Here is a 24,081-nt window from a genome sequence, read left to right as displayed (position 1 = left end):
AAAGCTAAATGGAAAGCTAAATTATACAACCCGGTCAGAGCGTGTGATTAAAGTTTATGAAGAGTTAATAGGCCTGCTTAATTCTACACCACCCACAGAACACTACCTCTTTTATAAGAGTCTAACTACGACGACGACTTGTCCTTTTTTTCAATAACTCCTCCTCCAACTCCACAACGACATATGCTTGGCCACTCCTCTTCAAAGGTATATAACATTTATCATTACGTATTATTATATCACTTTTATTATTGTTTTTTTCATGAATTATGCTCATTTAATATTACTACTGCATCCAAACTCATATTTACATACATACATACACATATACTGTATATGTATACATGTACATGTAGTACCTATATCATTGGTAATATTACCTTTTCCCCTACTTAAGAACAATTCGACATAAGAACGGTCATCTGGAACCAATTGTGTTCGTAAGTTGGGGACCTAGTGTATTCTACTTCCGCTGAAAAGTGAAGGATCCCAGCCAGTGTATTTGACAAAAAATTAAGACATAATTATTATGGAGCGTTATGAGGAGTTCCCAAAAGATTATGACAGCTAAAAGCAACACTGTCGCCGCCAATAGAGCGAGGAAGGACCGCTGACAGAATAATGCTAAGCATGTAACGGGAAAGTTAACACTGATTTATTATACTAACTATACCCTACTAGTCTTTCCATTTGTCAACACTCAACACTGCACAACTTTGACATTTTAACACTTATCCATATGAAAAATAAATAAATTGGGGGCAAAAACGTATTTTTAAAATCTTTGCAGTGTGTCTTCTTTTTATATTTCATTGCTTTGTTGACATGAGTACTGAGGCAAGGACTGTGGTGACATTTACGTCTGCTAATGATGGCCTAATTATTAATATCTCATATTGCATTTTATTCCTGGTGCTCATGTGAGCATATTTAGCGTGTTCCCTCGTCTGAAAATCGCCAATAGATGGATAGTATCATCAGGGAATGCTCTTCTAAAAAAAAAAATTATCCATGTCCCCTCGGGAACCTCGTAGGTTCTCAATAAAGGGTGACGCCATCTTCAAATTAGTGAAACAGTGGCACTTTCATAGATGATTAAACTGAAAGCCTGGAGTTTAGCCTAAGATACCATGGTGATAGATCTGCTTTAAAAGAGAGCTACCTTCGCTGGCTTTCAACTCAACACAACTGGCTAACCCACTAAACTCGCTTCGCCGTATACACCACAAGTTGCAGGGGGCCCCTGTTGATCACAACAAAAACAAATCACAGGTGCCTTCCCGACCGCACGTCACTGAGTTTGATTATTGAAAGTTAAAAGGAAACCTTCGGAGCTAGTGTACGAAGCAACGTGTAACTTAGCAGAGAGACAGAAGCTATCTCGTTAATAATTCAAGTTAATGTAGAAAAAACATCAGAATGTCAATAAAAAAGTGAAATACACAATCATTTCAATAAAATATATGCAGTTAAACATCATGAACATTTGAGCTGCTGCACTTTTCATTAGATTGGAACACTGTACTGTATCATGTATTTTAGGCAAATGTAATTCAATAATTTGACAATAGTGGCACTGTTGAACGTAACACCCTCCTGTGACGCGGCCAATGGACGCGTAAGCAGAAGACGAAGAAGAATAAAAAAACACAAAAGCAAGTGGTTGTCAGGATTTCCACTTAGGCGTATACATTTGAGTTCACGTTTGTTTATCTGTATGGACAACATGTAAATGCTTGATCGGTATCTGCAAAGACGCAGCTTGAGACCGCCGACGCTGTCGTCTTTCGAGACTTTGTTTTAAATTGTACGTTAATTCGTTAGCTAGCTAGCTAGCTTTTAGGGGTAGCTCATCTCCAGCTGGCTAGTGAGATAAACAGGCGTTTTTTGTGTTAAAAGTCAACAATCCAACATCCCGCAGCTGTTCTCGTCACAAGGTAAGGGAGCTTATATAGTAATTTTTATAATTAAACATATTGGATGTCTTGGTGTTCAGTTACTGTAAAGGGGAGCTTCTTTGATTTGACTGTGATGGACGAATTTAATTCACTTTTTGTGTGTTGTGTATCTCACACATTTCACAGTAACAACAATTAAGTAGTAGGAACTAGTTTGGTCACAAGTAATTAATTCACTGTTTGACTTGTTTAACACAAAACATGCGTTAACCTGTACATGAAACGTATGTGTTATCCAACAATTCACTCTCCCTCTGCTGCTACATAACACATTTATGTTTGTTTATAGGTGGTTCAGTACTATCATTAACGCCTAGTGTGTTGAGCATTCATCTTGAAAATGGCTTAAAATTTGGACTTCCTGTAGTGTACTTGTATTAACTTTGTTTGCAGACAAAGATGGGGAATCTGGGTAGCAGGTTCCAGTCCACTTCTCAGGGACCGGAGGACACAGCGGAAAGCCGCCACAAACACAGCTGCGAGTGTAAGAAGAGGAAACGGAGTACGCAGTGTGACTGTGAGAGCGAGAAGGACGACGATGACACCATACTGGACACACCACGTAGGCAAGTCAACAAGCGGATGGTCAATGATTGGTTTGGGTATCTTGAAGCTTTTCGTCATGTTGTTGTTCTTTTTCTTCCGTCTTAAACAGGAAGAAATTGAAAAGCACTTCCAATTACATTTATCAGACATTGTTCCTGAATGGAGAAAACAGTGACATTCGCATCTGCGCGCTGGGACAGGAGTGGAACCTTCACAAATTGTACCTGTGCCAGGTAAAACACAGAGACGAAACCATAACACACCACACCGCCTTCATGTCATCCTTATCCTTAATTATGATCATTTTCTTGTTTTGGAAACTGCCAGTCAGGATATTTCTCCAGCATGTTCAGCGGCTCTTGGAAGGAGTCGAACATGATGGAAATCAACTTGGAGATTCCCGACCAGAACATTGATGTAGAAGGTGATCTTGAAGTACTGGATTTCATCATATAGTGATGAGGGGACAAATATATTTTACTCAACTGCAGAGAATACTAGGTTTCCATCACTAAGTCAAAGTGATTGCTGTTAAAAGGTTTCTAAATAAAACATTCAATTAGTGGCGTTTTGCATGTTACAGTAAACATAATATACACTACCATCACTCACTTTTTTAGTCTATTTATAGAGTAAATGTCAGTTTTGTAGTTGCCATGAGGTGCAGCATTTGTTTAAGTGGACAGTGAATGGGACGTCTACTTGGAGGTTTGGGTGTAATTTTAATGAAGTGGTCCTATTGTGTGTATGTTTAGCTCTGCAGGTCGTGTTCGGATCCTTGTACAGGGATGACGTTCTCATCAAGCCCAGTGGTGTTGTCAGTATACTCGCAGCTGCTTGTATGCTGCAATTGGTCAGTACATCCAACTTGCCTGTGTGTACTGTAAATCACATAACAGTGAAGGTTGAAGTCGGTGTTTGTGTTTTTGTTGTGTTGGCAGGATGGTTTGATCCATCAGTGCGGTGAGTCCATGAAGGAAAACATCAGCGCAAAGACGGTGTGCGGCTACTACGCCTGCTCCTGCATCTACGGCTTGGACTCAGTCATGAAAAAGTCAGCATCTTAGTTGATTACACTACTTAAAAACACAAACTTGCTTATTGCAAAAGGCGCTCTTATTGATCAGCCACCAGTGTTATCTTAGTTCTGATGAGGACTTGTTAGGACACGTTTATTGCATCTAGGGTGCATTCAAGACTCTGTAAAGTAGAGAACACTCCACTTGGAGTTTGAGATCCTTTGCTTAGTTAAGAGATGTTAAATAATGTTTGTTATTGCTTGTTATGGGCTGACTACACACTGTAATGTCTAATTATGTGTTGCAGATGTCTTGAGTGGCTTCTAAACAACCTCATGACGCATCAAAATGTGGACTTGATGAAAGAAATTGGGTATCTGGGCTCATCTCTCAGTTGTTACTGCACTGACCTCAATATAAGACAGCCCTGTAAAGAAAAATCCTGTTTTCAATATCAGTGAAATAACAGCTGGTCTTATCTCTCCTTCATAGCGCCTCCTCAGTTGTTTTACTAACTTGCCAGCCACCTTTGAGACACTATTTTCCAGTGGGTTTTGCCAATCGTGTGTCTAAGTGACTGGAAGAAAAGCTCAGACTCTGCATTTGGCACCACCTATTGGTCTCCATATATACATTTGTAGACCCGCAATATAAGGCGACTCTTCTTTAAATTACTGTCTTATATTTTGGTCGACATGGTATGTAATTACACGGAATAACATTACGCCTACATCATAAATGTACTCACTGTTGGCTTTCGTTTGCTCAGAACGGAGGTGATGGAGCAGCTCATTCAGTCTTCAGACCTGTTCGTCATGCAGGTGGAGATGGACGTCTACACCGCTTTAAAAAAGGTACATTAGCATGCGGGATGACATGGCCCTTCACTTATTTTGTCATGTATTGTTTCATAATCCTTCATCCTTTCATGTCTTTGTCAGTGGATGTTCCTGCAGCTCAACCCCTCGTGGGACGGACCCATAAAACAGCTCCTGGCCGACGCTGACGCTTGGCTGTGCAAGCGAAGGAGCGGTACTTGCTCATTTTTAGACACAATACGCTCCTTTTGCGTTTACTGTGTATTTGTTTATAGCGTGGCTTCTGTTTACTTCCAGACCTGAGTGAGAAAGAGCCCTTCTTAAACACAGAAGAGGGCGCCCCCTTTTGCTCAGTCTTCAAATACATACGTCTCCAGTATATCGTCAACGATCTGGCTTCGGCACGCATTTTGGAACGGGACAACATTTTGCCTCCTGGTAAATGGCTGATCGTCTCACTAAAATGCCTACAGCTCGCATTCACGTTGCTATTTAGTCAATAGCTGCGTGTTGAGTCATTTTTTGCGGATAGTAAAGTATATCACAGAGTTTAGGTTCTATATTTTTGTCTGTGATGTTTGCTGAAACGTGGGAGGTGTACTCACTTTTGTGAGGTACTGAAGTTTTTATGCAAATTCTGTTTGGCACTTCTTTCATAGTTTGGTCAAATATTTTATGTTTATCTGGAAAGCACTAAGCAGTTTGTTTTCACTTTCATTTCTAGACTGGTTGACAGCAGTATACAAAACACAGTGGTTTGCTATGTTGCGGACAGAATTTGACAATGATAATGGGTAAGACGAGCTGTTTTTTAAAATTGTTTTTTTAATTTAAAACCTGCAAACTCAGTGCATTTTTTTAGACACTAATGCTGGTAAAAAAATGTATTAGTCCACAGGAAGCCAACAAAGAGGAATTTGAGTTGAGCAGCATGAGGTGTGGCAGGAAATTGACCAAAGATGGAGACGTGAGTGCAACATTCTCGCAATGTTTGCTGTCATGTTTTTGTAATTTCTCATCCCCCACCCCCTCCGCTCAGTACTGCTGGCGATGGACCGGCTTCAACTTTGGCTTCGACCTGCTGGTGACCTACACCAACCGCTTCATCATCTTCAAGAGGAACACACTAAGTCAGCCATGCGGAGGCGCTGTGAGCCTGCAACCGAGGAGGCATCTGGCGTACAGGTCAGCCTGGGGCACTTTACACACACCCTCATCACTTCCAGTTGTCTCAAAGTAGAGAGAAGGAAATTGTTGTATGTCTAGCACTAAAACTATTTGCACAACTACAACCACAGTTGATCCTTTGCACAAAATAACTTTGTTGCCACAGCCACATTTACAGAAGGTGCAGTAGTTGTAAAAATGTATGTATTAATGACAGGTAAACCGCTCCACACAAGACAGTGATAATTTGCCAAAACATTATCCGCTACTTTATTACCTCTGCTATTATTTCCTGACCAATACCCCACCTGGTGGCGCTGTTAGTAAACTCCAAAGTCCGCATAAATTGTATTTCCGGATTGAAATTTCTCACACTGCTCAATACACTCTCTATAGATGCATCCACTGTAAAGGGTGTTTAGCTGAATCTCTATGAAATTTGGTACACACACCTTTTTAGGGGACTGACAAGCACATGTCTGTAAAATTTGAACAAGACTGATTGAAAAACATGGCTGCCGTCAAGCAAAGCGTCTTAATAACTTAGCAAGTAATTGTCCAAAAGTCATTGACCATTTTGTTTATTATTATGTATGCTGTTTTGTTGTCCATGTGTGTGTCCAGGTTACGTCTGGCCTCCTTTGACAGTCTTGGTAAGCTGGTGTGCAGCCGCTCCACTGGTTACCAGCTTCTCACACTGGAAAAAGATCAGGTCAGTGAGTGTGGATGACCCAGACAGGAACTGACGCCTAATGTGCCTCCTCTTTCTACCCTCAAGGAGTATGTGGTGATGAACCTGGACAGCCGTCTGCTGTCTTTTCCGCTCTACGTGTGCTGTAACTTCCTTTACACGTCGCCGCACTGGGACCACAGGCCGGACCATCCCGAGCATGAGAGCAGCGCACGCAGTGTGTCTTGATTGCACCGGTGTTAACGCTTGTGACTCTGGCACGTGTGCATTCCACAGCCAACAACACGTTTGTGCGTTTGATTGTGGCGTGTCGGAATCTCCCATGTGTGTCACATTGCCAGGAGGAGGCAGGTATCATTCCACCTTTGGAGCTGCGCCACCAACTCCCCTGGCATACCTCATCATAGAAACCTTCCCATTTGATGACATCCGCATAGTCTTCTTTTTGGAAATGTGCATAATCCATCTTATATGTTGAGAAACCTCACAACACTGACAAGGACCACAAAGTGGCTCGTACAGGAAGCGTGTGCTTTTCTCCATCCTCACGAGAGAAGCAGGAATTTCAGGAATTACAATGACAAATGGCACCTCCGGCGTACTGTACATACCTCCAGGTAAAATGACTTACAACAGCAGATGTTTTATTAACACTTGAGAGGAAGTATTACAATTTGCTGTTTTATTGAGATTTTGTCCTGCAGGTGTTTATGAAAGTGGACATCTTTCACCAAAGGAGCTTCTGGTATTTCACTGCAGTTCATTTAGTAAAAAAAAAAAAAAAATCACTATCAAAGTATCCCATGTATGCAATTTCAATTATTAAGAAGTAGCTAGCTAATGATACTACGCTCCAAAGTGAGCTTGCCTCCTTCACTACAGGGTTCCACCTGTCTTCTTACGTCATGTTCATTTGTTGTGACTCACTAAAGTACACTTTCAAACTTTGAGCACTCATGCACATTTGGTTTTCCCCCTTTTTTTGCACCGTTATTTGACACTCTTTGACTGCTTTGGTCATTACGTTTTGTCACCCACTCATCTGGCGCACTTTGCCAACGTTGCCTCATAGACATGAGACCACAGTAAAAGTGGACAATTTCACACTTGAGGAGCTGACATTCAACTCGCCTTTTTATTGCCGCAATTTGTAATCATGTTTTTATTTATATTTTTTACCTTTTGTTTTTGGAAGATGAAAATGCGTAAGTTTGTTGAAATGTGTATGTTTGTTGCCAATAAATCTGCTCGGCAACACGGGCTGTGGTGCTATCCTATATCACTGCATTTTGCCTGCTTCTGTATTTATTTACACCTTTTTCCTTAATACACAGTATAATGCATTGCAGAAGTGTGCATGTATTTAAGAAAAAAGTAATTTGGTTTTCATGGACTGATGTGTACTTGTATTTGTGTGAAGTAGCGTGTAGATTTCAGCTTGTTCAAGCATAAGATGCACCTGCTCTGGGGGTGGGGGTGCGCCAGAGGTGTCCAGGAGGCTTGAGAAAAAGAAAAATGGGCTTTATGTTCTGTAAGACCGCAATTCAACAATTTGTAAGCAAAAATGATACTTAAAATGATGAGCAGTTTTATAGTTCTTGTAGTATTAAGAGTTTGCCCTTGCTATCGTTCATGAAAAGAAAGGGTGCTAACAGTGACTATTACCTCTTCTATGTAATTGCTTATTGTCATTTTGCAAGAGATACTGTCAAACAGCAGGTCTGCTATACCCCTTTTTGCATAAATCCCACCATAAGAGGCAGGATGTGAGGGCACACACTAAAATTACAACCATGGACTTTTAATATATGTGACAGAAGCTTCCACATTGAATGCATGAGTCCGACTGCTTGGCCGTACAAGACTAGACGCTGCATTTCTCAGTCTCACATCTCCTGGTTTGTCATTTCCACATCTGGCTCACTTGACACCAATGCTAGTGCTCTACTTGCAAACTAGTGTCTCACTGCTCTATAGAGTCCAGGTTATCTTTGATTCTCCGGGTCATGCTGGGGATTAGGTCCATGTGGTCATCCACGCAGCTGCCCACACATCGCTCCATCAAGGATCGGACGGCCGGCTCCTTGGCGCCCGAGTCAAAGAGATCCTTGGCTTTGTCATTGCAGTGCATCGTGCACCTGGTCAGACGATCCTGGGGAAAAAAAAAAAAAACACACACACACACACACACAATGATTGTATTCTGTGGTACTTTTTTTTTTTTTTTTTTTTACACCCTGTCATTCCTGTTAGTGTCGACCTCACCTGAAACTTCTCCAGCTCGGCGGTGACGAGGCCCTGGGCTTTGGCCAGTGGAGTGTGACACCTATCAATACACAGATGCACCTGAGACATGGAGTCGGATGACTGGTCGCAGCAGTCCGCGCTGCACTTGAACATACGAGCCTGTAAAGAAACAACTCTTACTTTGTGCACATGCACACACTGCAGATTATTACACTCATTAGATTACAACAGTGATCACCTTTTTTAGACCAAGATCCCTGGTGAACCTGGGCAAGATCTACCCCCCCAACCAGGATAGAGATATATATATATATATATATATATATATATATATATATATATATATATATATACACATACATACATACATACATATATATATATATATATATATATATATATATATATATATATATACACATACATACATATATACATACACACACACTGTGTGTGTGTGTATATATAGTATATATATTCGCCTTGTTGGCTTGGTGTTGTGGGCGAGCCAATATTCATATTCATATTGTGTTGTGAGCCATATTCACGTGCAATAACTACTGATGTGTGTACATGCACATCGCTGCATGTACACACTGTCACTCACTCACTCACTCTCCCTGCCACGCTTAACTTTCGCGGCGAGGCGATCCGGTGTACGTGCGCTGACACCTCCGTTAGGGTTTTGGGGACTAGAGCTGGAGCTTGCGGTTTGCGGGCCTGTAGGGCGGCGAGGCGTACGGGCGTGTTAAACGGGCAAAATGCGTGCTTGTGGGTCACTCTCTGGGAGGGGAGGGTACTAATGCAATAATACCTGTACATTTTTTTCCTAATATTCTCCCGATCGACCAGCCAAGTCTCAAATATCGACAAGTAGCTTGCGATCGACGAGTTGGTGACCCCTGCTTGATTTGAATTATCACTTACCTGCATTTTCCGGATGTGATCTCGCTCCAGGCTTTGGACCATGTCTTCTACTACAGCCTGAACGCGTGCTTGTTGAGCCTCCGCCATTTCTCCTCGCTCTATTCAATACTTTTCTCTGTTTTCAAAGACAACTTTTGTATTAAAATGTGTGGGTAAATGCGATGTAGATGACTGACTACACAATTAGATGGACACTAAGGTCACCTCCATTCAAGCATGGTTTTAGGATGAACAGGCGATGTCGTCACTTCCTGAATAGTTCCGGTTTTACGGGTAAAACTTCCGGTTTGGAATATGTTATTATTGAAAGTCTATAAATCTTTATTGTCTTTACCGCAGGATAACGATTATTTTTAATTTACAGGTCATACTATTAGTATTATTTAATATGTTTATTGCAATTAATCTTAATGATTCATATAAAAAAATAAATAGCATAATTTAGTACAAGGCGAGGACATAGCTCTTCCGTAAGATTTTATTTTAACAAAAATCAAGCATTATTATATAAATGAGGTCGGAGACCAATAATACTGCATTATTATCATTTCAAAATGCACACAAAATTGTGTATGTTTTTTATTTTGAAAGCCCACGAGTACGCGGAAGTGTGTCCCTGTATTTACTGACATACACGCGACGGTGTTTTTGAACTTTCGACAGGCTAGTACTGCAGAACTAGTTTAGCAAGTTAATGTGAGCCACTTGGATGGTTTGTTTGTTAATATTCTTCTGTCTTGTGTAAGTACAAATTACACCGAAATTAGGGTCAGCGAGTTTGTTATGTTGAAGTTTAAAGAGGGACAACTCTAGAGTCTGCTCGTAAGAGAAGTTTAAAAGAAAGCCGTGAATTTTGACACGGTGCCATTTAACTTGCTTATTACGCTCCATTGTGTTCATATATATATATATGACTAACCTGAAACGTGTACCAACTTTCTCTGATATGAACTTTGTAACGCTTAACCTTCTTTAGCAATCCTGATAAGGCACTCAAGTTATTGACTGCTCTGCTTCATGTTTATACAGATGTCCTTGGATCACACTTCAGGCCCACCATGATTGTTCGAACCCTGTCAGTCAAAGCATTGCTCCTCCTGTGGATTTTTTATTCTTGCAGAAGTTTGTCATCGTCACAGGAGCTGCGAGAACCACCCACAAAGATTGGTAAGTCAGTTTTAATCGTGCATGTAATTTGTGGAGGATGCCTGGTGAGATACATTGTGGTCATCTGTGTCATACACCCTTAAATATTTCAACTGTAAAATACTGATGTGCATTCTTGTCATTAGCCGTGGTTGGAGCGGGCATCGGCGGCGCGGCTGCAGCCTTCTACCTGAGACAGGAGTTTGGGCCCGGTGTCAAGATTGACGTGTTTGAACCTGGCGAGGTCGGCGGCCGACTGGCGACAGCGAAGATTGGGAATCACGAATATGAGACGGGAGGTGCTGTGATCCATCCCCTCAACCTCCACATGAAGCAATTTATTGACAAATTAGGTAATGTCACCAAATATGCACACTTAGCATTGGCTTTATTGATGAGTAATGGGAAGAAACGGCTTATTTGGGTTAGTGTAGTGGTCTTTCATGCAGCTGGTGCAGTGTTTTTGGGGTTTTTTTTCATGCAATTTTCATGAAATGTGGAAAAGCCAAACCACAACTGTTCATTTTGTGTATTTTACAAAATTCAGCACTGGAATCTGTGTGCGTTTTTGTTATTTCAGGTCTCTCTACATGTAAAGATGTGCCGTCAAAAATGGCCATCTTTGATGGCAGCGAGCTCACGTTCGAAGAGAGCGACTGGTTTATTGTGAATTTCTTGCGCATGCTGTGGCGCTACGGCCTCAACTACCTCCGCATGCAGATGTGGGTGGAGAGTGTTTTGGACAAATTTATGAGGTGAGTGAGGAAAAAAAACAGAGTAAGTACATCTTCTTCATGTGGTCATCAAGTATAACATGTTCCCCATTTGACTCATGTTGTCAGGATCTACCAGTACCAGCAGTACAGTTACTCCTTCACCAGCGTAGAGAGGCTCCTGCACGCTATGGGTGGAGATGACTTCCTCAGGCTTATTAATCAGACTCTGGAGGAAACAATGATAGCCGAAGGTTTTTCACAGATCTTCCTCAATGACGTTGTGGCACCCATGACACGTATCAGCTATGGCCAAAGTGTCCGAATTAATGGGTTTGTGGGTATGTGATGCTCCGGTTCAACACATGCTGAATCACCAAAACCTATGTTGAATTGTTAGTGCTGTGTTGTCAGGGGCTGTGTCACTGGCGGGGGCTGATTCAGGCTTGTGGTCTGTGGATGGAGGCAATAAGAAGGTTTGCTCCGGACTTCTTTACCACAGCAAGAGTGAACTCATCCGAGCTAGAGTGGCCTCCATTTCATTTAAAGCTCGCCCATCAAAGAAAGGTATCCAGCCAGTCCACCACAAAAAATCATTTTTGTATGTAATTCAATTCAATTTATTGCTGCGTCTCCTAAAGTTGCCGGGTGTGTGGACTACAAGCACAAATAACCACAAGGGTCTCAAATTAGCGCCGGGTCGGGTAAAAAAACACTGGCGTTAAGAACTGTGGCTGTAGGCAACCTCCTGATGCTGTTTTTCAATTAACACTACAAGATACAAGTACCCTAGGGCAGTGATTCTCAACTGGCGGGTTGCGACCCAAAAGTAGGTCCCAGAGCAGTTTCTTGCGCAAAAAAATTGTGTAATGACTCGATGTCCATGAACGCACCTCGCGTCTGTCCTATTTGCTTGCCATGTTTATAGGCCAAGTTTGAGCAGCAAATTGCTTGCGTACTCTTATTTTGTCTACCATATTGAGTATTATGATTGTAAAGGTGCCTGTAGAGGTATTATTTCATGTCTAGAGGGCTCTAATAATGTTAAAGACTGTATTTAGAAGGTTTCAATTGATTCGCTGTGGCGACCCCTGAAGGGAAAAGCCGAAAGGAAAAGAAGAAGAAGAAGAAGAAGATTTCTATGCTATAACTACGAAAATATTCCATTCACTCATCATGGTCAGGTCTGGAACCAACTGATCTTGATAAACAAGGGATTACTGTACAGCTATTGGTGTACTCATGCATGTTCAGGCTAAAACAAACGCAGGCGGAACGGAGTTTGCTCCGTGCACTGGTGTCACACAAAGCATTGCTCGGCATGTATTTTTCAAAAGCAGATAAGGTGCGAAAGTATCCCTTGTGTAGCACTTTTCCACCTCCAAGGCACTCAAAGCACTGTGACACTGTTAGCACATTTACCTACTGACGACGCAGCATCAGGACACTTCCACACGATCACGACACGAAGGATCAAACCCGCAACCTTCACGTTGGGAGACGACCACTCTACCACCTGAGCCATGCCACCCCATGTTTAGAGCGTACAAGGACTGCCGGAAAACAAGAACTCTCGGAAAGGAATTTGGGCAATGTTGAGGCAGTGTGCAGAGCGAAGTGGACATATCTTCCTCTTCCTCGTCATTGGTGTAGAGAGCAAAAAAAAGTAAACAACATGTAGGGGTTGAGGGAAATGTAGTGTTTTGCGGAAATTTCATGAGAAACTACAACACGGCATGAAAGCACTCGACCGTGAAAGCTCTGACTGCAGGCATTCCGCGCGGCGTCTGCTCTGCCCACAGTTTGCTCAAGTCTGTGAGCACCTATAGACTTACCTTACTGTTGTTTACAAAGAACTCATCAGCGCTATTAATGCTGGCTGAGCAGTTTGCGCATCACTGCTATTACAACATTGGTTCTGTTACTGTCGTGCTGTGTAATGTACATGTTAATAATTATTGCGTGTTTAAGAGATCTGTTTTCCTTTCCACTTTCTCATGTATTTCAAATCATTATGAAAGTAAAAAAAAAATAACATGTAGAAGATTTCCCATTTTATGAAGAACAGCCTCTCTCCAATTATTGTCTCCTACCCTGTTTTCAGGCCCCTCCAGCAGCTTCTATGAGATCAGTTACGTTGACGACGCAGGCGCAGGTCACTCGCTATATGACATTGTCGTCATAGCAACGCCACTTCACCAGGGCAAGTCTGACATCTTGTTCTCAGGCTTCTCACCGGCCATCCCATCTCAGTTCCCGGGTAGCTACCACCAGGTGTTCTCCACTCTGATCCACGGCGTGCTCAACACGTCCTACCTCGGGATAACACGCCCCGCCTCAGAGTTGACTGTGTCCGACGTGCTCACCACGGACTGCAAAGGCAGCGCCTTGTACAGTCTGACGTCTGCTGACCCAGTGCACATCGTGACGGGATACAGCCGTCCTCCTGCCAGCCACAGCAAAGTATGGAAAGTGCTTTCTCCTCAGTCGCTGGGCCAGGAGGAGCTCCAACGTATGTTCCTCTCCTGGGACTCCGTGTCCGAGACCCAGTGGCTGGCCTACCCGGCCTACCGCACCCCGATCCGCCACACCCCGCCCTTCATCCTTCACAGCCGGCTGTACTACCTCAACGCAGTGGAATGGGCGGCCAGCGCCATGGAGATGAGCGCCATCTCAGCCAGGAACGTGGCCCTACTAGCGCACCACCGCTGGCACGGTCAGACAGGCAGGATCGACCAGGAAGACCTGCACACGCGTCTACGAGGTGAGCTCTGAAGGACTCTGACCGGCATTTGTACGGGTTTATTCAAGGCACACAGTCTTGAAAACAATTCTTAGGTGTCTTTTATGTCTTACTTATACAATGCCACGCCTCTTTACAACTCCACCAAGAAGCCTTACATGCCATGAAGACGGCATTCAACCTGACTTAAAACACATTAATGCTTTCACGTTTGTCAACACATTTGGAGGCAGAGAAGAACCTTTTTAAGGTGGAAAACAAGCCGTTGCAATACCTGTTTAAATTTGTTTATTCATTTTTAAAATGGAAATACTGGAAAGAGAACTCATCTTTTCCAGGGCCATAAAAGCTTTATTAACTGTTCAAGCAATGTTTTAGCTTTAACTGTAAAATAAGTCTAACCTGCTGAATAATGAGACGACACCAAACTAAACTTGAATAAAATGACTCATCTTCCGGTAATAAGTGAGGAGACGGGATTAGTGAAGGCGAAAAAACGCCATGAGTTGCGCTTTTTAACATTCTTAACTGTTGTGCAAGTATAAAACGAAGTTAAATGTTGTGTAGTGGGGTTAAACTACGCTAGGATAAAATTGCTCAGCTGTTTACAATTTTCTAAGACTTTCGTACGCCGTGCTTTTTAACATTCTTAACTGTCATGCAGGTGTAAAAGTAGGTTAACCGCTGTATAAGACCAAATAAAACCAAACTGTAATGAACACAAACTAACCACCCTTTCCTAACAATTTTCCGTTGACGAATTCCACTTTCTGCGTCACGCAGTTTGACATTCTTAACTGTCATAAGTTAACAGGTGTTCAGGAAAAACTCTACTGATGCTGCGATTTACGTGTGTGTGTGAGTCTCTTCAAGTTAACACTGCCTGCAGGGCGCTAACTTTTCAACGTGTTCCAAGCATTTATATCTCGCCCTCTTCCTGCTCCGAGCATGTAAGCTGTGTCCCGTTGCTAAGCGGTGGAATTATGAGCCGGCTGCAAACAGCCACTTTTATGAAAAGTCATTTTTAAGTGCAGTTTGAATTTGAGGTAGTGCAAAACAACACGGTGTACCAGCACAAAATCGGCTTTTATCCACAAATTCATAAATTATCTGGGGGGAAAAAAGTGTGTGTAAGGGTTTCAGTACACGTAATATCTGGGGACTTCCAAAATAGCACGACGTTAGATGTGTTGGAGTTTAGAAATTCCACTGTCCGTGCTTTTGCTTGGTCACAAGGGCCACACACTCTTGGAACGTAGCCTTGAAAATGTCGTAAATAAGTGACAATCACTCGATTACTCAAACGGCAGCCAACCGGTGGGACCACATTGGATTGAGATGAAACCCAGCACCACTGCCTCATACACACTCATTTTCTTGGAAGTGTTTGATATCATGACGATCTAATACTGCTACACGTCATTGGGCATGCCCGCACAATGTAAATATTAGAGGATGCTGCCTTCTCACAGGTAATAACGCCCGCTTTTCACTGACACTGTCAGAGAGGTATTAATTTAACACTGTTATTGTCCTTGTAGCTTACAGTGGTGAGTACAAGAGGTAAAGAACACCTCTGTGTTGGCCTTTGGCCTTCATTTTCCATAACGCTGTATCACGTAAATAAGCCTATTTGTTGATAATGATGATGTCTCCTCAGTCCTACCTCCTTAATATGGTGGGCGGGGGCGTTTAAACCGCTGTCACACAAAATAAGGTAAATTGTGTTTTTCAGTAGAATCCTGCCTAGCAAATATATTGACTATCAACACTTCCTTTGAGAAGACACTACTATTTGGGCTTGTACACGCGTCATGTTTAAAAACCAAAAAGCAATACTTTTACCTATTTTGAAAGAGAATTGTTTCTTAAAGCACTTTTTTGACATTTCAAACAGGCTAAGATGGGTTAACTGCACTAAGTCAGTAAGCCATGAAACAATTTGAAAGCACACTGGATGTTTCCTGAAAATGTTTACAATAAAATGACTTCTACTGTAATAAAAAAGGATGTTTAGTGTTGTACTTATGATAACTGTGAGATAAGTTGAGCGATTGTCTGCCTGAGAGCCTTGTGACACATCAGTCATAAGCCAAGTGAAATCAGAATAATAAAAAAAAAAGGAAATAAACATTGTCTTTTTTTTTTTTTTTTTTTGGCTCCCCTAAATAAAGACCCATGTGATTGAAACATCAACAATGGGCGTCATTGAAGGGCTGAATAGGGAAGTGTCTGTGTGCTGATGTGATGCCCCCCCAGGTAGGTGGGTGTAGAGGGGGACAATGGTACCAGAAGTGCCTGTCCAACCAGGACATGTGACATCAGAGGACATATAAGAACGTTGGCTTCTCTTTGACCCGACTCAAAGTCAAGATGAGGTTTGCAGCACCGCTTTTCGTTGTCCTCTCTGTGGCTGCTCTGCAGTCTGGTAAGTTTATTATTGTTATGATTACTATGACTCCATGGATGTTAATATGACTGTCTTTTGTGATTACCTGTAGCTTGGTGTGCATCGCTGGAAGCGGCTGAAAAAGAGCAAAACGTTCCTTACGGTGAGCAGTTATTACTTTTAATTTTGTTGAGAAAAGTATCATTTGTATCATGCTATTCACACATACATTTTTTTTTGTTGCAGATGCTCTGACACAACTTCAGAAAATAGGTGCTGTCTTTTTGATTCTAGAGTACATTACATACATGTCAACTATGGAGTAGCCACTTCATTTCGCTTGCTCGTCTTAAATGTACCGTAAGATGTTGCATTGTTAATTATAGCCAAATAATTATTATAAAAGTATTTTAAATTATAATACACTAAAATGTGTGTTATATTTATTGTCATTATTTTTATTATTTCAGATGTGTTATAAATATATAATTATGGTAGCAATAACATGAACTACTAATATACAATTACAACAATAAGTGTATATTTTATTATTCTTACAGTAAAAAAACACAACAAATGTAATATTTTGGTATTTGTTTATTAAAAGTAATACAATAACTAGAAAAGCACTAGTTATTAGCACTAAAAGACTAGCCATAGTCGCCCCCCCCCCCCCCCCATATTGTGATTTACACCATAAATATTAGTCCTATATTTATTTTATATTTAGATTCATGAAAACATACCATGGAAGGGTTTTAATGACTTAAAGAATGCTAACATGCTAACACCTAGCATAATAATGCTAAGTATGTGTATAAGTGCCTACCTCTGAAAATACAAAAAATGTTAGTATAGTTATGTTAGCATGCTAATGTTAGCATGTTAACACCTTGCATGATAGTGCTAAGTGTTCATATAAGTGTCTACCCATGAAAACGGCTAAAAATGCTGGTATGCTAATATTAGCTTGCTAGCAATGCTAACATGCTAACATTAGCATGCTAACACTTAGCATGATAGTGGTAAGTGTTTGTATATGTGTCTATCCATGAAAATAGCAAATTCAGTTGAATTTTAGAAACATTATTTTAAATAATACAAAATAATATATTGGCCGCCACTAATTAGAAGCAATCATTTGGACACAGTAAAACAGTAAAAGAATGGTCCACCCCCTGCAGTGGAATAATAATGGCACCCCCCATCTGTTGGTTGTCCTCCATCAAATAGGAGGTAGCCTGCTAACCAACAAACTCACACACACTCCACCATGACAGTACTTTTCTACAGATCTCCACTAAGGCTGAATTGACATAATTTGAAAGAAAAGCAGTTGTGAAAGGTGATGTATAAAGGCAAGAAATAGTAAGTCTATGTATTTGTGTGTGTGTGTGTGTGTGTGTGTGTGTGTGTGTGTGTGTGTGTTCAGATCAGCTAGAGTTTGAGGCTGCCCAGCAGAATGAAGGCATTCAGAAGAACGGTAACTTTTATAACACGGTGTGCACAACACCGACAGATATTTGGTTCAGTGAAATAAACATCTTTCTCTTCTCTAGTTACACAGGAGCAGACGGAGGACGCACGCTACTTAGGTGAAACCATTGCATCCATTACACCGGTGCTTCTCAAATAGTGGGGCGGGGAACTGGGGAATGAGAGACGGGGAGTACGTTCAATGTGTGTGCAGGCCTGCCAACATGTACAAATTTATCATACAATTTGACTCTTGAATATGCTTGTATGCTTCACAGCTCAGCATTTTGTTGCATTTTCCTGGTTTCAGCTTCGTGTTCAGCCTGCAGTGCGAATAAATAAATAGATTCTCAGTCTTATTTCAAATCGGGGGGGGGGGGTCTGTTTTGACAGAAAATAACTGCATTACACAAAGATGTACATGTGATGATCACTCTTGTCATTCTGTCAACAGAAGCTGCTCAAGACGGGTCCGGTAAGACTGGAGATGAAGCATTATGATGATAAGTAAGTACAAGTGTCACAGGTGTTTTACGTCCACAGTGGAGGAGCACCTGGAGGCGGTCAGTGATGCAGCAGGTGAGTGCATATCAATTAAAATATTCGGAGTCAGTATAATATATAAGTAATGTGCAACTTGGGGTGTTTTTGTCCACAGTGGAGGAGCGTAGTGTCAGCGGTGCATCAGGTGAGTGTAACACGTGTTGTGCTGCACACACACACACACACACACATGCAAAACATTACATAATAGGCCCACACTGTATGATCCTCTTCCAGCAGAGGGAGAGCAACACTCTTCTAACCCACCAGCAGCAGCAGCAGCAGCAGTTGTGGAGGACGAGGAGGGTAAGAAAGAGGAGATTTGCTGTTCTGCCATCTGCCTGTAGGTGGCAACATGAGCACAAGCAGCTTCTAACCTGCGTGTGACAATGTCACACTCTCTTGCGTGCAGGTTCACACTCTCAGTCCACAGAGCAGGCCCACGGTGAGCGGCATTCTTCATAGAATAGAAATCAGTCAAGCTACTGAAATGTTAAACGGCACGTTCTGTCATGTGTGGCTAATGTCCGCTTTCAGAGCAACAGCAGGCGGATTCACACCCCAGGAGCTCTTCAGGTAATAGGCCACCACATTAGGTACACCCACATCTCCCACTGCGTCCAGTACAACAGTAGCTATGAGAGGTGATACACATACTGTACTGCATGCGCCGCATACACGATGCAAGCGTTGTTCTTAGTATGGGCGGCTTGCAAAGCATTTGCAGCCTCTGATGCGTACATTTTCATACATGTGATCTTTTGCTTGCGGACTGGCCATTGACTCATGTCCAGGGCAGCTGTGGAAACAGATGTGGATTACCAACACCAGTGTGTGACTGATGAGTGAATGAATAATGGTGTAGCGCTTTGGGTGCCTTGAAAAGCACTATATATTTTTATTATTATTAGCCCAAATGAAAAACTGTCAAGGTTTAATCCGGACCTCAAACATTTCCACACTTGACGTAGGTCTTTTGTTCCAGTGCACGTGTTGCTCATGTCCAGATCTTGTTGTTCAGTCATGCTTTGTATTGTAGAATGTGTTGTTGAACGTAGACGATGTGTCCCTCGTTCCACATCTTGGAGCGTGCCAATTCTAAACAAGAAAACCGTGATTCATTTTTGCAGGATCATGCAGCCCTGCTACACAACACAACATAACACAACACTGCAGTGCAGAACACAACACAAAGCACTTGAAGCACAAGACAAGACTACAATGCATAACACATCCCTCCATACCTGTCAACCCTCCCTTTTTCACCGGGAAACTCCCGTATTTTGCCCTTCTTTCCCATTTTGTATTTGAACTTCACAGCTTCTAATCCACTCGGGTGACGTCGGCGTGATACATCCTGTCGCCGGTAAAGTCTGGCCTTCGAAATAAAGACGCACATTAGTAAAATAACATGGTTGCACCACAGGAGGCAATCGGGAAATTCTTCCATCAGATCAGAAATGATTGCTCCTCGTGGTCCCTTCTTTTTCTGGAACATTTCCCTTATTTGCTGTACAGCATTATCATTCATATAACACAACGCTCCAGCGCATAACATTACGTAATGTAAATGCACACTACATAACACAACGCAAGACATCAAATCAAACCACAACACAACACTTAGATTATACTCTATGATGATGATGATGATGCAGGTGTGCGTACTAGTGTGGACTGTATCTCTAATATATTTGTACTGTTTGCCTCCGCAGAAGATGACAGCAGGGATTCAACCAAGGAACAAGGTGGTAACAACAACACACACACACACACACACACACACACAAGTGAATACGTGCTATGTAGGCAGATGTGAGTGCTAGTGAAAGTTAAGCGTGTGTATGTGGGGATATCAAGTTATCAAGTTATGCAATGAAAAACTTTTTTTGAAAAAAAAACCACACACAGTCATTTTGTCTGAGATTAAAAAAAAAAAAAGTCTTTTATAGGCCTGGTCTGACAACACAACATTTACACAAACCTCACCCGTGGCGTTTTGACAAGGTGATGACAAAAAAAAGTGCTTTGGAGAAGTAAATAGATGGTCTGTTTATTTGGACCGAAGCAGGCTGGCCTCCTTGTTAAAAGTAGGACACAAATCCAGGACGGCCCTGTCCCTGGGTGCTTATTGTTCTTCATTTGGACTGTTACTATTTCTGCTGCTGCTTATTTTACACACGCTCTTTCAGTCGTGAAGTGTGCTGACATCCATCCCATGAACGGTGTTTTTACAGCTTATACTTCACGCTACAAACATCTTACTGCACCTGTTGAAGTAACCTGTTTAGAAACTAAAATAGCACATACCAGGAAGGTGTACCATTCAAAAAGAAACAAAAATCAAAACAGAAAGTGCATCCATCCATTTTCTACGCCGCTCGTCCTCACTATGGACGCGGGGGATGTGCTGGAGCCTATCCCAGCTGACTTCGGGCGAGAGGCGGGGTACACCCTGGACACATATAGACAAACAACCCTTCACACTCACATTCATACCGATGGACTACTTAGAGTCTCCAATGAACCTAACAACAAAACAAAGTGATTCCTAATCATGGCTTCCAGTGCTGGGAATTTGACTGCTTTTGTCTTGTTGATTTTCCCACCTTGTAGATGCCCTGCTGTGAGAAAACACACAAGTGGAGTGACAACAGGGCAGAGCACCGCTGCAATCATTATTATATAATGATTGTTAATCAAAGGCAAGTGCTCCATTTATCAAGTGTGGTGAATAGAGGTGCAGTGGGGCAGAATATTAGCAACGTTCAGCTGGGGAATTCTTTGTGTTTTGTTGGACAACTTTGCCCTTTTTTCTAATATATTGTAATTTAGGCTAATACAAATACAACAACAAATGTAAATCCAAAGAAGTAATCTCTTGAGCCTGACATCCCCTGATACCGGGGGCAAAGAGGCTGTGGCTATATTTCTATATTAATAAGTGACAGTCATTGTCACTGTACCCATCCGACATCTACATAACGCAGCTCAAAATTTCGCAAAAACAAATTTCGCAAAATTCAAACAAGCACTTGAATGGGAATACTGTAAATGTCAAAAACAAGCGAACACTCGGAAACCAGCACAGGTCATTAACAAGTGCATCAAATCATAAGATAACATAGTCGCTACCACTTTTTATGTTAGTCCATTGTTTTGTGTTGCACTGAAATGATTTCCACCAGAAACAATGCTATGATAGACCCATGAAGTGGATAGTGATGTCATCTTCCAATTTCTGATAAACTTTTTGGCTAATTTGAATTTTGGAGGCGAAATCTTGTTTCTGTTGTCAGCTTTTGCTTTTTCGGGCCTCCGCCGGCCGTACACACTACTTTACGAGGAGCAAAGTGAGAAATACTCTATCACTATTGAACATGCATAATGTGTGCTAAAAATGTGTTGGTTCGTGACAAACATTACACTCTAAATGTTATTTTGTTCATGTTGTTAAATAAAAGGTTGGTCTACACCAATAATTTCCATGTTTTTCCAGGTTGTCAAAAAATGTCACCTGCCTGTACAGCTTTTACTAAAAGCTTTATAACGCTGCTAATATTTTATTCCTATACTCTATATTTGTTAAACATGCCTGAAACAAATAAACCATACTATAAAAGACGTAATCGTATTCATTGTAATTGGAATAAAAAGTTTTCATATTCAGTGGTACCTCCGTTTTTGTCCGTAATTTCTATCCAAAAGGTCGTATGAATACGGTTGAAAACGGGGGAGTGTGAAAACCGCTGTGTGTGTGTGTGTGTGTGTGTGTTTATATTTGTCTGTGTATATATGTATCTATATACAGTGTGTGTATATGTGTATGTCTGCTGTATATATGTGTGTTAATTATGGTATGGCCTATTTGTTTCAGACATACTCAATAATTTGCATTAAGGAAACATCCCATGGTTACATTTGCACACTTCAACATGTCCGAAAAGCTTATTTAATCCTACCCCTTCTCCATGTCTATTACTCTAGTAGCTACTTTCTAATATCATTCATTCATTTTCTATGACGCTTGTCCTCATTCGGGTCATGGGGGCAGGCTGGAGCCTATCCCAGCTGACACCCTGGACTGCTCGCCAGCCAATCACAGGGCACATATAGACAAACAACCATTCACACTCACATTCATGCCTATGGACAATTTAGAGTCGGCAGTTAACCTAACATGAACATTTTTGAAATGTGGGAGGAAGCCGGAGTAGCCAGAGAAAACCCACGCACGCACGGGGAGCGCATGCAAACTCCACACAGATCTCCAACGGAGATTCGAACCCAGATCTTCCAGATCTCCTGATTGTGTGGCCAACATGCTAACCACTAGGGCACTGTGCGGCCTCCTGTCTAACATGTAGTAGAAACATCTCCTGTAATATCATGCCAGTCGCGTAGTCTGTCTTGTCAGATAAGCATGAAAAGATCTTTAATTTGATACTGAACTCACTACCCTAACTTCAGTATTAAGTTACAGCAACTTGTGAGATATTTTTCAGTTTTATCATTGACGTATACAAAAGCTGTGATCAAGAACGATCATCAATTTATAGCGATTTAACAACTTAAAACTATCTTCGTTATTCATCCGAGCTCAATGACATTTTCAAAACTTAGCACCTTTTTTTTTTCTGAATTGACTCAAGATATTTAACATAATTAATAGGTTCATTAATTTGATTAGTAATGAAAAAATTGTTTTACATGGTCGGATTTTTTTTTTTAATTTCATGAGCACTCACGATTGCTGTTAAGTCTCCACATAAACCGGATACCAAAATGAAGCAGGAAAGTTTAAGATAAAACAGTATCTGAAGTTTAGGTCATCGGAGGTCAGCGTCAAGCTTGCAGCAGGGTTTGGAGGGGCAGGGGGGAGCAGATGTAGCGTACTGTGGTGCCTTGATCAAATGTTAAAAATGCATGCAGTTGCATCAGACTTATTGAACAAAACACATTAAAAATTATTTTGAAAAACAATGCATAGAATAAAAAAAAAAAGCAATATATTTTTCCTGTTTTTATTTCACTGTCACTTCCCCACCCCCATCCACAGTGTGGCTCAAATGTGTTGATATGCATTTATATATATATATGTATATATATAAAAAATACAAATAAAACAGTTCTTTGGTACCTTAAGGGCAAATTAAAATAGTTAAGGCAGCTACAGCATCTGCAGGTGTGAAATGCATTTAGTTCTGCATACACACACACACACACACTTCACCAATGGAATGCAACAATTCTTCCCCCAAACTCACAGCAGACCACCTGGCTTATTCACCTGCCAGGTGGAGGAAGGAGGAGGAGGAGGACAGCCAAGAAATTAAAACTGCAAACCAGTCAAGGCAGGTGGACATCCCGCAGGAAGGAACATCACGGTGATGAGGTGAACTAAAAAGGAGGCCTAAAGCATTTAACCATCAAGATTCATGATTCCTTCAAGTTGAAACAGTTGAGCACATTCTTGTTTTTAACATCAAATTTAGGTAACATTGTTGTCCAGTAGAAATACTGTTTGGAGCTCTAAATGTAGTCGACAACACATCATAGATGACATCAGTTGCAAAATAAAAAAAACACACCTATAACCATTTTCACTTAAAAACAAGAAAAACAACCAAGAAAACACTTTTGCATCTATGTGACCTCCGGTATGTGTGTGACAGGAAATACTACATCTGCAAATGTC

The 24,081-nt window shown here is 41.5% G+C and overlaps 3 protein-coding genes across 4 annotated transcripts; 2 read left to right on the top strand and 1 right to left on the bottom strand.

The window, feature by feature from the left end:
* Positions 1–1,615: 1,615 nt before the first annotated feature.
* Positions 1,616–7,486, top strand: gmcl1 (germ cell-less, spermatogenesis associated). Its single transcript, XM_054756503.1, has 15 exons — positions 1,616–1,937; positions 2,352–2,524; positions 2,614–2,737; positions 2,832–2,928; positions 3,260–3,357; positions 3,446–3,558; positions 3,831–3,896; positions 4,293–4,377; positions 4,465–4,555; positions 4,639–4,779; positions 5,066–5,135; positions 5,233–5,308; positions 5,381–5,526; positions 6,133–6,220; positions 6,287–7,486. Exons 2-15 carry the CDS (start codon positions 2,358–2,360, stop codon positions 6,425–6,427), a joined length of 1,503 nt encoding a protein of 500 aa, XP_054612478.1. The 5' UTR covers positions 1,616–1,937; positions 2,352–2,357; the 3' UTR covers positions 6,428–7,486.
* fam136a (family with sequence similarity 136 member A) lies at positions 6,891–9,653 on the bottom strand. 2 transcript variants are annotated; one of them, XM_054756507.1, is made up of 4 exons: positions 9,578–9,653; positions 9,374–9,488; positions 8,465–8,605; positions 6,891–8,351 (listed from the first exon to the last, which is right to left on the bottom strand). In XM_054756507.1, the coding sequence occupies exons 2-4, from the start codon at positions 9,458–9,460 to the stop codon at positions 8,163–8,165; spliced, it is 417 nt and encodes a 138-aa protein (XP_054612482.1). In that variant the 5' UTR covers positions 9,461–9,488; positions 9,578–9,653; the 3' UTR covers positions 6,891–8,162. The 2 variants fall into 2 exon arrangements, with proteins under 2 accessions (XP_054612482.1, XP_054612481.1); XM_054756506.1 differs by having other exon boundaries at positions 9,374–9,632.
* Positions 9,219–16,102, top strand: pcyox1 (prenylcysteine oxidase 1). The gene is made up of 7 exons (XM_054756502.1): positions 9,219–10,114; positions 10,403–10,540; positions 10,666–10,872; positions 11,100–11,274; positions 11,362–11,573; positions 11,647–11,799; positions 13,337–16,102. Exons 2-7 carry the CDS (start codon positions 10,432–10,434, stop codon positions 14,005–14,007), a joined length of 1,527 nt encoding a protein of 508 aa, XP_054612477.1. The 5' UTR covers positions 9,219–10,114; positions 10,403–10,431; the 3' UTR covers positions 14,008–16,102.
* The last annotated feature ends 7,979 nt before the right edge of the window (positions 16,103–24,081 follow it).

Source organism: Dunckerocampus dactyliophorus, chromosome 17, assembly GCF_027744805.1.
Source record: "Dunckerocampus dactyliophorus isolate RoL2022-P2 chromosome 17, RoL_Ddac_1.1, whole genome shotgun sequence".
In the NCBI taxonomy this organism is placed as follows: Eukaryota; Metazoa; Chordata; class Actinopteri; order Syngnathiformes; family Syngnathidae; genus Dunckerocampus; species Dunckerocampus dactyliophorus.
Note: the sequence above shows the minus strand (reverse complement) of the source record. Positions and strands in the feature narration are given on the sequence as shown.

Excerpts from the sequence above, each read along its gene's own strand:
- gmcl1 (XM_054756503.1), top strand. The coding sequence starts at position 2,358 with ATGGGGAATCTGGGTAGCAGGTTCCAGTCCACTTCTCAGGGACCGGAG. Across the intron at positions 4,378-4,464 it reads TCTACACCGCTTTAAAAAAG|TGGATGTTCCTGCAGCTCAA; the intron begins GTACATTAGCAT and ends TGTCTTTGTCAG. Across the intron at positions 5,309-5,380 it reads AATTGACCAAAGATGGAGAC|TACTGCTGGCGATGGACCGG; the intron begins GTGAGTGCAACA and ends CCCTCCGCTCAG.
- fam136a (XM_054756507.1), bottom strand. The coding sequence starts at position 9,460 with ATGGCGGAGGCTCAACAAGCACGCGTTCAGGCTGTAGTAGAAGACATG. Across the intron at positions 8,606-9,373 it reads ATCACATCCGGAAAATGCAG|GCTCGTATGTTCAAGTGCAG; the intron begins GTAAGTGATAAT and ends GTTTCTTTACAG. Across the intron at positions 8,352-8,464 it reads CCGAGCTGGAGAAGTTTCAG|GATCGTCTGACCAGGTGCAC; the intron begins GTGAGGTCGACA and ends TTTTTTCCCCAG.
- pcyox1 (XM_054756502.1), top strand. The coding sequence starts at position 10,432 with ATGATTGTTCGAACCCTGTCAGTCAAAGCATTGCTCCTCCTGTGGATT. Across the intron at positions 10,873-11,099 it reads GCAATTTATTGACAAATTAG|GTCTCTCTACATGTAAAGAT; the intron begins GTAATGTCACCA and ends TTGTTATTTCAG. Across the intron at positions 11,800-13,336 it reads AGCTCGCCCATCAAAGAAAG|GCCCCTCCAGCAGCTTCTAT; the intron begins GTATCCAGCCAG and ends CCCTGTTTTCAG.